The sequence below is a fragment of the Bombina bombina genome, chromosome 7 (genome assembly GCF_027579735.1).
Source record: "Bombina bombina isolate aBomBom1 chromosome 7, aBomBom1.pri, whole genome shotgun sequence".
NCBI classification, from domain to species: domain Eukaryota; kingdom Metazoa; phylum Chordata; class Amphibia; order Anura; family Bombinatoridae; genus Bombina; species Bombina bombina.
In genome coordinates this window covers 507,536,129-507,550,349 of record NC_069505.1, presented here as the reverse complement: position 1 = coordinate 507,550,349, position 14,221 = coordinate 507,536,129, and the positions used below count along the sequence as shown (strand labels likewise).

The 14,221-nt window shown below is 41.6% G+C and overlaps 1 protein-coding gene across 3 annotated transcripts in view; it reads right to left on the bottom strand.

Annotated features, from left to right (window-relative positions):
* Positions 1–3,883: 3,883 nt before the first annotated feature.
* Positions 3,884–14,221, bottom strand: part of SUPT5H (SPT5 homolog, DSIF elongation factor subunit) — a 52,222-nt gene continuing 41,884 nt past the window's right edge. For all 3 annotated transcript variants that reach the window (XM_053721723.1, XM_053721724.1, XM_053721725.1), the window contains exons 29-30: positions 7,786–7,881; positions 3,884–7,044 (exon numbers count right to left, since the gene is read on the bottom strand). In XM_053721723.1, the coding sequence (XP_053577698.1) occupies positions 6,904–7,044; positions 7,786–7,881 (237 nt within the window). In that variant the 3' untranslated portion in view covers positions 3,884–6,903. The remainder of the gene's footprint in view (positions 7,045–7,785; positions 7,882–14,221) is intronic.

Here is a 14,221-nt window from a genome sequence, read left to right as displayed (position 1 = left end):
TGTACATAACATATAGTATAGTGTATGCAGTGAGGGCACATTAGGCACGCTGTACATAACATATAGTATAGTGTAGGCAGTGAGGTACATTAGGCATGCTGTACATAACATATAGTATAGTGTAGGTAGTGAGTCACATTAGGCACGTTGTACATAACATATAGTATAGTGTAGGCAGTGAGGCACATTAGGCATGCTGTACATAACATATAGTATAGTGTAGCCAGTGAGGTACATTAGGCACGCTGTACATAACATATAGTATAGTGTAGGCAGTGAGGCACATTAGGCATGCTGTACATAACATATAGTATAGTGTAGTGTAGGCAGTGAGTACTCATTAGGCACACTGTACATAACATATAGTATAGTGTATGCAGTGAGGGCACATTAGGCACGCTGTACATAACATATAGTATAGTGTAGGCAGTGAGGTACATTAGGCATGCTGTACATAACATATAGTATAGTGTAGGTAGTGAGTCACATTAGGCACGTTGTACATAACATATAGTATAGTGTAGGCAGTGAGGCACATTAGGCACGCTGTACATAACATATAGTATAGTGTAGGCAGTGAGGCACATTAGGCACGCTGTACATAACATATAGTATAGTGTAGCCAGTGAGGCACATTAGGCACGCTGTACATAACATATAGTATAGTGTAGGCAGTGAGGTACATTAGGCACGCTGTACATAACATATAGTATAGTGTAGGGCACGCTGTACATAACATATAGTATAGTGTAGCCAGTGAGGCACATTAGGCACACTGTACATAACATATAGTATAGTGTAGGCAGTGAGGGCACATTAGGCATGCTGTACATAACATATAGTATTGTGTAGGCAGTGAGGCACATTAGGCACGCTGTAATATAGTATAGTGTAGGTAGTGAGGCACATTAGGCACGCTGTACATAACATATAGTATAGTGTATGCAGTGAGGGCACATTAGGCACGCTGTACATAACATAGTATAGTGTAGGCAGTGAGTGCTCATTAGGCACGCTGTACATAACATATAGTATAGTGTAGGCAGTGAGGCACATTAGGCATGCTGTACATAACATATAGTATAGTGTAGGCAGTGAGGTACATTAGGCACGCTGTACATACCATATAGTATAGTGTAGGTAGTGAGGCACATTAGGCACGCTGTACATAACATATAGTGTAGGCAGTGAGTGTGCATTAGGCACGCTGTACATAACATATAGTATAGTGTAGGTAGTGAGGGCACATTAGGCACGCTGTACATACCATATAGTATAGTGTAGGTAGTGAGGTACATTAGGCACGCTGTACATAACATATAGTATAGTGTAGGCAGATCCCTGTGAGGGTACATCGGAAATAGCCAACAAAGCATCAGAGGACTCAGTATTCACTTTGATTCCTGTCCTACTGCGTTTGCCCTGTAACACTGGTAACTTAGATAATACCTTTGTAAGGGTAGTTGACATAACTGCAGCCATATCCTGCAGAGTAAATGAATTAGACGCGGTTGAGGAACTCGGCGTCGCTTGGGTGGGCGTTAAAGGTTGTGACACTTGGGGAGAATTTGGCGGCATATCCTGATTCTCTTCAGACTGAGAATCATCCTTAGGCACACTATCTTTACATAAGATATGCTTTTTACATTGTAAGGCCCTTTCAGTACAAGAGGTACACAAAGTAAGAGGGGGTTCCACAATGGCCTCTAAACACATAGAACAAGGTGTTTCCTCAAGTTCAGACATGTTAAACAGACTAGCAATAGCCACAATAGTCGTCTTTAACCTTATTTATTGATTCAAAGAATTTTTAGAAAAAAAATGTACTGCGCCTTTAAATAATAAAAGCGCTACAATTTTTCTGTACTGCACCAAAACGAATTTTTAGCACTAAAAAATTACACTGAACAGTTCAAATTTGCCAAAAATTGTTGCAGCATATGAGAAAAGCTAAATCATCATGTATAGAGACTTATTATTATGAAAATAAACTTTTAACAACGATAACAGCCCCTGCACCTCGCCACAGCTCTGCTGTGGCGCCTACCTGCCCCCAGGGTACTCAAGATTGACTCAATAACGATCCGGTGACTGAAATTCAACTTTAGTCCCCACCGGAGCAAGTGCCTGCTGCCTTCTAGAGAGAAGAAAACTTTGCGTCTGAGCACGCAAAATAGGCCCCGCCCACCATGGACGTCGCATCAACTGCCTTCATAACCGCATGGGAAGCGGTTTTTAATAAGCCATGTGGTCCCCTTCACTCACACTTATATCATCCAATATTAAATATATAAAGTGCCACAGCTGCCTTCCCCAGTGTCAAGCCCCCATTGAGATACACATACCGTAGCAATCAATATGTATAAAACAGAAATTTCAGTAACCCCCTAATCCATATAGGTCTACTGCTTACCCCTTCCCTTACAGGGAATAATATAAGCCTGTTCTGATATAACAAGTCTCCTCAGAAATAAAAGACTGAACATACCTCAATGCTGCTTGTAGCATGACACCGTTCTCCACACTTGCACTACCTTCAGAAGCTCTGTGGGAACCAGAATGGATCTTAGTAACGTCTGCTAAGATCATCAGCCTCAGAGCAGAAAAAAGATCTCTTCATTCCCCTTGGGAATCCAGACTGACGAATTCTCCCTGAGGAAAATAGTACTCACCGGTACCATTTTAAAATAAAAAATTTCTTGATTGAAGAATCTAAAACCAACACCTCACTTTACCTCTTCCTATTACTAACAGAGGCAAAGAGAATGACTGGGCGTGGAGGGAAGGGAGGAGCTATATATACACAGCTATGCTGTGGTGCTCTTTGCCACTTCCTGTTAGCAGGAGGATAAATCCCACAACTAAGGATGAAATCCGTGGACTCGTCATATCTTGTAGAAGAAATACTGTTAGCATGTTCTTACATATAACATATAGGGAGAATGTGTGACTGGCTAAAATAAATGACACAATTTGTGTATGTATTGTTAGCCTGCGGATATATGTGGGAGAAACTGGTACTTACCAAGGAAATGTCCACTCCACTGGTCTTACCCAGTTAAAATTCCTGAGAATGCAGTAATGAGCCTATCCAATATTGTAACAGTAGAAGATATACAAGAGTACATCTTCATGGTGAAGCAGTAGGGGGCTAAGAAACTATCCCAGCAATGTCCGCGGCAACTCCAGATGGAAGATTTACATTGCACAGCCAGTATTCATCCTAAATCCCTCTTTTGCAGGTAAACTATTTATTTGAGAGACATTTTTTAGAACAATTATTCCTTGGATATCAAATAATTCTTAACAACTCCATCTTCAGGTCTATGGCTTGACAAGGCAAAGGACTTCTGGGAAGAAAGGGAAAGTGGGAGGGATATTTAACCCCTTCAATGCTGCCCTAACTGTCCTGGGCTTTAGCGCCGTTAGGACCGCATGGAACGCCCTAGCCATTTGGCTGTCCTGAAGCCATATAAGCTTATTAAATGGGATTGCGGGCTGGAGGGCGTGCCTAGCGTCTTATGCACTCCCCCCTGACCAGATCCAATTATTGAAATAGCGTGATTTAAATTTTTACTTATTTGTTTACATCAGAACTTTGTTCCGATAGACAAAGAAATATAAATTCCCCTAGTATATTTATGGGTGTTAAAAATGTGCACTATATTTTCTTTATTTATTTTGCCACTAGAGGTTGGATTGCATCCTGCAAAATATTGAACTCTGACCCTACAACATACTACATAGTGTATTCTGGATTAGTGCAGCAAATTATATCTTACGCAAATTGGGATACAGTAGAGGAGATAAAAATAACCATACAAGAGTGTTTCCAATAGTTGTACACCTGGACTGCAAAACAATGCAAATTTTGGTAACATAATATTTTAAAGACATTTATTTTTATGCAAATCTTTTGCAAAACAGCGCTTAATTGTCAATATACACTATGCATATATATAAAAAAATATGTCCTTGAACAAACATTATCTAGCAACAAAGGTATCGTTCCTTGTTGAATGGTGAAAACAAAAACTAAATTCTTCCACAAAAGCTGGGTCTATTTATATACAATGGCAAATTTTCAGCAACTGAGAAAGATGACTGACGATTCACATTAGTCACAATATTTTTTAAATAATACAATTCCTGAAATTTATTTTAAACTATGTACTGAAGCTCAACATACCAATAAAGACATTTCATCAGGGTTATTTATATTTAAAACATTTGGTGATTTTCACATTCATTGTAAAAGGTTGTTCTCCGAAGGGATGCGTATGATATTTTATTAATATTTATGAAACATTGTTCAGTTGTGTTTTTGGTCTATTTTTTTATCCATGCTATATTCTGAGTGATATGAAGATGGCCATATTCTAGACAGAGCACCACAGCTTCAACTCCAGTTTTTAATTTAAAGGGACATACATCTTACTCATCTTCAAGTCTTACCTTATATTAAGCTGCAAATTACCTCCTGCACCTCTTTCTATATCATGTAGCAGGAACAGTAAAAAAAGTAATTTATTGTTTCTGGCCAATTTTAAATGGCTGCCTAGATCCACCCACTGATGACATCATGATCTGAGCTGCATCTGGGCACACTGCTGAATCAAACTAGTTGGCCTTTTGTGATTGGATGCCATATGCAGCCCAGATTGTGATGTCAGAGCTTGACAGACATTTTAAAGAGAGCAGAAACAATATTCATTTTAAAATAACTTTGTACCGTTCCTGCTGCATGGTATAGAAAAGATGCAGGAGGCTATTTGCAGCTTAATCTAAAGTAAGACTTTAAAGGGACAGTCAACACCAGAATGTTTGTTGTTTTAAAAGATAGATAATCCCTTTACTACTCATTCCCCAGTTTTGCATAACCAATACTTATAATAATACACTTTTTACCTTTGTGATTAACTTGTATCTAAGCCTCTTCTGACAGCCTCCTGATCACTTGACATTTTATTTATTATCTATTGACTTTCATTTTAGCCAGTTAATGCAGTGTCTGCCACAATCCACAGGTGTGATCCCAATGTTATCTATATGGTTTAAATGAACTAGCTCTCCCCTGTTGTGAAAAGAAAAAAAAAAAGCATGTGTGGCCTTCAAGGGCATTAAAAATGATCATATGAGCCTTCCTATGTTTAGCTTACAACAAAGAATACTAAGAGAATAAAGCAAAATTGGGGATAAAAGTAAATTGGAAAGTTGTTTAAAATTACATGCCCTATCTGAAACATGAAAGTTGTTTTTTTGACTTGACTGTCCCTTTAAGATGACTAAGGCGTAGACTGTCCCTTTAAGATGACTAATGTGTAGACTGTCCCTTTAAACAAGATAAGGGACATAAAACCCACAAAGAATTCACCGTAAAATGTTTAATTTTACATAGTAAAAATACTTTGTATTGTAATTTTGACTATTTATCTTGTCCTTTCCTTGTAATTTAACTCAGCAAATTGTAATTGCTTGCAGGAGAGCTAATTTGCATCTGTCCTTAACTGGCCACAACAAAGGAGATAAACTTAGCAAGCTTTTTTAAAGGGTTATTTCCATTGACTGCAAGTAATATTAAAGCAATGCAGCGCTGAATTGTTGGTATTTATTACACAGTAACAACAAAAAAAAGTTGCATATCACTTTAAAGGGAAATCATAGCTTGAAGCCAACCAGTAAAGAAATATGGGGACTGAGAAAGGAAGTGCAGGTTAGATGTAGTCCTAACCCCTCCAGACACCATAAACAGGACTTATAGGCGACATGGCAGAATGAGGTAGTATCTACCTTTGCAGTCTATTGACAAGACTGAAAGGAATTAAAAGGGACACAAAACCCAAAAAGATTGAAACAACTTTCCATGTTGCTATTCTCTTGGTATCCTTTGCTGAAGGGCCAGCATTTCACTACTGGGAGCTAGCTGAACACATCAGCCCAGCCAATAGCAAAAGGCATATATGTGCAGCCACAGTAGCGCATTGCTGTTTTCTGAGCCTACCTAGGTATGCTTTTCAACAAAGGATACAAAAAAACAAAGAAAATTAAACAGTAGACGTAAATTGGAACGTTGTTTAAACTTGCATGCTCTACATGAACTATGAAAGAAAAAGTTGGGGTTTCATGACCATTTAAACAATAAGGATCTGTATATTTGTTCCTTGCAGTACACAATATATAGGACAGAGGAATGACAACCAGCAATGTTATGACAGCTTTTAAGCAGGGACATAAAAAGAAGTGAAAAGCAACACTCCCTTATCAATGAAACTAAAAAAAACTCCAGCGGAAGGAAAGGGAACAGGCTCAGAATGTTTGCTAAACTGTCTGCTTATGTCCATAAACGTATGCTGTTCTGTGTGGAATATAGCCATATTCATATGATATTTACAGCCGACTAGGAGAAGTTCTTTCATAGTGGAGGACATGCATTTATTTACCCCAAGCTATCTCCAAAATCCCACTATAAAATTATAAGGGTGGCAGAGCCAGCAGCTTCTTGAAACTTTGTAGCAAAATGTGTGTCAGTTTTTGGGAAGCACTCTCCAAGTATGATTTAACATTTGATGATAATGGTCGCATTGGTCTCTTTGGACTTTTGCAAGATATATTTCTCAACCATTTATATTGAACCCAAAATGCGACACAGGAGGAGTACGCACACTGCATAGTACCAATGGAACAGGCTGTGAATCATATGAAGGCTTATCTAGAAAACCTTGTGGTATGCCACACAATGACAGTATATTAAAGACACAAGACCATGAGGGGTTTTGTCTGCTTTACCAGCTGCACCATATAAATATTACACAGTAACCAGGGATTGAATGCACACTGCACGCAGCTATACAAAGGGGTAAACCCTGCCCCACTTTGCCAAGTACTGGAACCAAAATGTCTATCTCAGGACTCCAGTTTGCCCAGAAAATGAAGGTTGAGAATCTTAAGCTGCTCATCCAGGTCCATGCGTACAATGCCATCTTCGTTATCAATACTGAGCAGCACACCCATTGCCTCCCGGTCCTCTCCAAGGATCACTTTTACCTAGGGAACACAAATAAAAGGAAGTGAGATCAGAGGGAGCAAAGCCTGGGGGGGGGGGGGGGATGGAAGGATGAGGCAGGAAAGACAAAAAGACAAAAAGTGATTTGTTGTGAGATGCCAGCTTTGCATAACCAACAGTTATATTAATACACTTTTTACCTCTGTGATTACCTTGTATCTAAGCTGACACATGACTATTTATTATCTATTGACTTGCATTTTAGCCAATTAGTGCTGTGTTGTGCACAACTCCACAGGCATGAGCACAAAGTAATCTATATGGCCCACATGAACTAGCAGTCTACTACTGTGAAAAACAAATAAAAAGCATGTGATAAGAGGCTGTCTGTAGTGGCTTAGAAACAAGCAGAAATGTAGAGGTTTAAATGTTATAAAGTATATTATTACAATGTTGGTAGTTCAAAGCTGGGGAATGGGTAGAAAAGGCGTTATCTATCTTTTTAAACAATAACAATTTTGGAGTTGACTGTCCCTTGAAGGAGAGTTATGAGTAACTGGGGGATTTATGAGAGTTATTAGTAACATGGGAAGAGAAATTGAGGAAGATGTGAATAGGTGGGGATAGAGATTGCAGGATCAATAGGGAAAGGGTGGTATAAATAGGGTGACAGACTAAGGGACGAAATGATGAGAGCCAGTAATCAATACTAGTAGATACAGCCAAGGAAAAACGAGAGAAACAGATGATCACATGATGTCACAGATCCCTGCCATCTTTACCCGGCTATTTTTCGTTGGAGTGACGGGTTCCAAGTGATCTCCAGAGAGGCTGATGACTTTCTCACTGTCCTGCAGGAGCACGGAGCAGAGACCACCCTGTGAGACAGAAGTGAAATGAGCTTTAAAAAACAGAATTTATGCTTACCTGATAAATTACTTTCTCTTGCGGTGTATCCAGTCCACGGATTCATCCTTTACTTGTGGGATATTCTCATTCCCTACAGGAAGTAGCAAAGAGAGCACACAGCAAAGCTGTCCATATAGCTCCCCCTCTAGCTCCACCCCCCAGTCATTCGACCAAAGGTTAGGAAGAAAAAGGAGAAACCATAGGGTGCAGTGGTGACTGTAGTTTAAACAAATTTTTTTTTTACCTGACTTAAATGCCAGGGCGGGCCGTGGACTGGATACACCGCAAGAGAAAGTAATTTATCAGGTAAGCATAAATTCTGTTTTCTCTTGCAAGGTGTATCCAGTCCACGGATTCATCCTTTACTTGTGGGATACCAATACCAAAGCTTTAGGACACGGATGAAGGGAGGGAACAAGACAGGTACCTTAAATGGAAGGCACCACTGCTTGCAAAACCTTTCTCCAAAAAATAGCCTCCGAAGAAGCAAAAGTATTGAATTTGTAAAATTTGGCAAAAGTATGCAGTGAAGACCAAGTCGCTGCCTTACAAATCTGTTCAACAGAAGCCTCATTTTTGAAAGCCCATGTGGAAGCCACTGCTCTGGTAGAATGAGCAGTAATTCTTTCAGGAGGCTGCTGGCCAGCAGTCTCATAGGCCAAACGGATGAAGCTTTTCAGCCAAAAGGAAAGAGAGGTAGCAGTCGCTTTCTGACCTCTCCTCTTACCAGAATAGATAACAAACAAGGAAGATGTTTGTCTGAAATCCTTAGTTGCTTGTAAATAGAACTTTAAAGCACGAACTACATCAAGATTGTGTAATAGACGTTCCTTCTTCGAAGATGGATTAGGACACAGAGAAGGAACAACTATTTCCTGGTTAATATTCTTGTTAGAAACAACTTTAGGAAGAAAACCAGGCTTGGTACGCAAAACTACCTTATCTGCGTGGAACACCAGGTAAGGTGAATCACACTGTAAGGCAGATAATTCTGAAACTCTTCCAGCAGAAGAGATAGCTATCAAAAACAAACTTTCCAAAATAACAACTTAATGTCTATGGAATGTAAAGGTTCAAACGGAAGCCCTTGAAGAACTAGATTCAAACTCCATGGCGGAGCCACAGGTTTATAGACAGGCTTGATTCTGACTAAAGCCTGAGCAAACGCTTGAACGTCTGGTACCTCTGCCAGACGCTTGTGTAACAGGATAGACAAAGCAGATATTTGTCCTTTTAAGGAACTAGCTGACAATCCTTTCTCCAGTCCATCTTGGAGAAAGGACAATATCCCGGAAATCCTAATCTTACTCCATGAGTAACCCTTGGATTCACACCAACAAAGATATTTCCACCATATCTTATGGTAGATTTTCCTGGCGACAGGCTTTCTAGCCTGAATCAGAGTATCTATAACTGACTCAGAGAACCCACGCTTTGATAGAATTAAGCGTTCAATCTCCAAGCAGTCAGACGTAGAGAAACTAAATTTGGATGCTTGAACGGACCCTGTATTAGAAGATCCTGCCTCATTGGCAGTGACCATGGTGGGACAGATGATATGTCCACTAGGTCTGCATACCAAGTCCTGCGTGGCCACGCAGGCGCTATCAGAATCACTGAAGCCTTCTCCTGCTTGATTCTGGCAACCAGACGCGGGAGGAGAGGAAACGGTGGAAAAACATAAGCCAGATTGAAGGACTAAGGCGCTGCTAGAGCATCTATCAATACCGCCTTGGGATCCCGGGACCTGGACCCGTAGAGAGGAAGTTTGGTGTTCTGATGGGACGTCATCAGATCCAACTCTGGGGTGCCCCATAGCTGAGTCAGCTGGGCAAATACCTCCGGGTGGAGTTCCTACTCCCCCGGGTGAGAAGTCTGACGGCTTAGAAAATCTGCCTCCCAGTTGTCTACTCCTGGGATGTGAATTGCTGAGAGATGGTAGGAGTGATCCTTCGCCCACCTGATTATTTTGGTTACTTCCGTCATCGCTAGGGAACTCTTTGTTCCCCCCTGATGATTGACGTAAGCTACAGTCGTGATGTTGTCCGACTGAAATCTGATGAATTTGGCCGCCGCTAGTTGAGGCCATGCCTGAAGAGCGTTGAATATCGCCCTCAGTTCCAGAATGTTTATCGGGAGAAGAGTTTCTTCCCGAGACCACAAGCCCTGAGCTTTCAGGGAGTCCCAGACCGCACCCCAGCCTAACAGACTGGCGTCGGTCGTTACGATGATCCACTCTGGCCTGCGGAAACATATTCCTTGAGACAGGTGATCCTGAGACAACCACCAGAGAAGAGAATCTCTGGTCTCCTGGTCCAACTGAATTTGAGGAGACAAATCTGCATAATCCCCATTCCACTGTTTGAGCATGCATAGCCGCAGTGGTCTGAGGTGTATCCGAGCAAAAGGGACTATGTCCATTGCCGCAACCATTAGTCCGATTGTCTCCATGCACTGAGCCACAGATGGCCGAGGAATGGAATAAAGAGCTCAGCAAGTAGTTAAGAGTTTTAGCTTTCTGACCTCCGTCAGAAATATTTTCATTTCTACCGAGTCTATCAGGGTTCCTAGGAATGGAACTCTTGTGAGGGGGGAGAGAGAACTCTTTTTGATGTTCACCTTCCACCCGTGAGACCTCAGAAAGGCCAATACAATCTCCGTGTGAGACTTGGTTCTTTGGAAAGTTGACGCCTGAATTAAGATGTCGTCTAGGTAAGGCGCCACTGCTATGCCCCGCGGTCTTAGAACCGCCAGGAGGGACCCTAGCACCTTTGTGAAAATTCTGAGAGCAGTGGCCAACCCGAAAGGAAGAGCCACAAACTGAAAATGCTTGTCCAGAAAGGCGAACCTGAGAAACTGGTGATGATCTTTGTGGATAGGAATGTGCAGATACGCATCCTTTAGATCCACGGTAGTCATATATTGACCCTCCTGGATCATTGGTAAGATTGTCCGAATGGTCTCCATCTTGAATGATGGGACTCTGAGAAATTTGTTTAGAATTTTGAGATCCAGGATTGGTCTGAATGTTCCTTCTTTTTTGGGAACCACAAACAGGTTTGAGTAAAACCCCAGTCTTTGTTCTGCAATTGGAACTGGGTGGATCACTCCCATTGCATGTAGATCTTCTACACAGCGTAAAAACGCCTCTTTCTTTGTCTGATCTGTAGACAGACGAGAAATGTGGAACCTTCCCCTTGGAGGAGAGTCCTTGAATTCTGGAAGGTATCCCTGGGCTACAATCTCTAATGCCCAAGGATCGTGTACATCTCTTGCCCAGGCCTGAGCGAAGAGAGAGAGTCTGCCCCCTACTAGATCCGGTCCCGGATTGGGGGCTACCCCTTCATGCTGTCTTGGTGGCAGCTGCAGGCTTTTTGGCCTGCTTACCCTTATTCCAGCCCTGGTAAGGTTTCCAGTTTGCCTTGGGCTGTGAAGCATTACCCTCTTGCTTTGCAGCCGGAGAGGATGAAGCGGGGCCGTTCCCGAAATTGCGAAAGGAACGAAAATTAGCTTTGTTCTAAAGGCTTTGTCCTGAGGGAGAGCATGGCCTTTTCCCCGGTGATATCTGAAATAATCTCTTTCAATTCAGGCCCGAAAGGAATGTTCAAAAGCTTGGATTTAGACGACACATCGGCCGACCAGGACTTTAGCCATAGCGCCCTGCGCGCCAAAATGGCGAAACCGGAATTTTTCGCCGCTAACTTAGCTATTTGGAAAGCGGCGTCAGTGATAAAAGAATTAGCTAGCTTTAGAGCCTTAATTCTATCCATAATTTCCTCATATGAGGTCTCCGTCTGGAGCGAGTCTTCCAGCGCCTCAAACGAGAAAGCAACTGCAGTAGTTACAGGAATAATGCAGGCAATAGGTTGGAGAAGAAAACCTTGTTGAACAAAAATTTTCTTAAGTAAACCCTCTAATTTTTTATCCATAGGGTCTTTAAAAGCACAACTGTCTTCAACTGGTATGGTTGTGCGTTTAGCTAGTGTAGAAACAGCCCCCTCCACCTTAGGGACCGTCTGCCATGAGTCCCGCATGGGGTCAGATATGGGGAACATTTTCTTAAAAACAGGAGGGGGGACAAAAGGGACACTGGCCTATCCCACTCCCTAGTAACGATATCCGCAATCCTCTTAGGGACCGGAAACGCATCCGTGTAAACAGGGACCTCTAGGTACTTGTCCATTTTACACAATTTCTCTGGGATCACCAAAGGGTCACAGTCATCCAGAGTAGCTAATACCTCCCTAAGTAAAAACACGGAGGTGTTCTAGTTTAAATTTAAAAGCCAATGCATCTGAATCTGTCTGGGGAGGAACCCTTCCTGAATCAGAGACTTCTCCCTCAGACATCAAATCCCTCGCTCCCACTTCAGAGCGTTGTGAGGGTATATCGGATACGGCTACCAAAGCGTCAGAATGCTCATAATCTGTTCTTTAAACGGAGCTATCACGCTTTGCAGGTAACACGGGCAGTTTAGATAAGAAGGCTGTAAGAGAATTATCCATGACTGCCGCTAAGTCTTGTAATGTAAAAGGGTTAGACACACTAGAGGTACTAGGCATGGCTTGCGCGGGCGTAACTGGTTGTGACACTTGGGGAGAGGCAGACGGGCTACCCTCGTTACCTTCAGTCTGAGAATCATCTTGGGCCACATTCTTAAGTGTAACAATATGATCTTTAAAGTGTATAGACATATCAGTACAAGTGGGACACATTCTGATAGGGGGTTCCACCATGGCTTCTAAACACATTGAACAAGGATTTTCCTTAGTGTCAGACATGTTTAACAGACTAGTAGAGTACACAAACAGGCTTGGAATCACTTTAATCAAATAAAAAACACAATTTGAAAAAAACGTTACTGTGCCTTTAAGAGATAAAAAGAGAACACAATTTTACAAAACGGTGAAAAATGCACCAATCTTTCTGAATTGTTTTACAGTATGTAGCTAAAGCCTTAATAAGATTGCACCCCAAGTTTCAAAACGATTAACCCCTTAATGCCCAAACCGGAGCAGCCTAAAGCCAACACCTGGTTAAATCACTACAGCACCTTGCCACAGCCTTGCTGTGGCCCTACCTTCCCTTAGGGATCAGATTTGGGGGAATATAGCTTCTTTTAGGCCCTCAAACATCAGCAGGACCCTCCATGTGAAACAGCATGAACTTATCTGCAATTCTAAGTGCGCATCTGAGGCCTAGTAAATCACTCCTAAGTGACTAAAAAACAGCTTTTTAGGGCTTTTAAAGTGTCTTGCAAAACAATTTTTCCTTAGCCAAACAATCGATTGCCCTGAATAAGTGTCAACCAGTATATTAGCCCTATTATGTAAGCATTCAATTCCTTACTAAGTCTGTGAACATAGCTTACCCTCCCCACATGGGGATCTTGTCAGTCTTCTAGCATTATCTCAGTCTTGTCTAGAAATAATTGACTGAACATACCTTATTGCAGATCACCCTGCAAACTGTTCCCCCCAACTGAAGTTTTCTGGTACTCCGCAGTCCTGTGTGGGAATAGCAGTGGATTTTAGTTACAACATGCTAAAATCATTTTCCTCTCAGCAGAAATCTTCATCACTTTTCTGCTAGAGAGTAAATAGTACAAACCGGTACCATTTAAAATAACAAACTTTTGATTGAAGATAATAAAACTACAATTCTAACACCACATTCACTTTACACTCCCGAGAGAGACCCTAGTGCTTAGAGCCAGCAAAGAGAATGACTGGGGGGGTGGAGCTAGAGGGGGAGCTATATGGACAGCTTGGCTGTGTGCTCTCTTTGCTACTTCCTGTAGGGAATGAGAATATCCCACAAGTAAAGGATGAATCCGTGGACTGGATACACCTTGCAAGAGAAAGAGCCCCTAACTGTGAGCTGCAAACAGACAGGGTCCCTCAGAGCAAGACGCACATAAACAAGCCAATTGGTGCATGATACAGACAGACCAGGCTCCTCAGAGTGAGAGAGAAAGGCCAAATGAATGTGACTCAGAGACAGGCTGGACCTGTCACTTTAGTTTGCAAGTTTACTGCCCCTTTAAATAACATAACTTATAACTACATTCATAACCAAAGCCAAAGGGCTATATTCCTGAGAGTATCTATTAAATATAAAGTAGGTATGTAGCGTAGGAGTGGAAAACTAGTCGTGCTTAATAACCATTCTCAAATCTCAGTAAATAAAGTAGCGCACCTAATAGGTATTTTCAACATATGGTATACTACTGGACAGACAAAATGTCACAAGATAAATATGTACTAGCATATTGTATACATCTAATATAGGAAAAACATAACCTGCAAA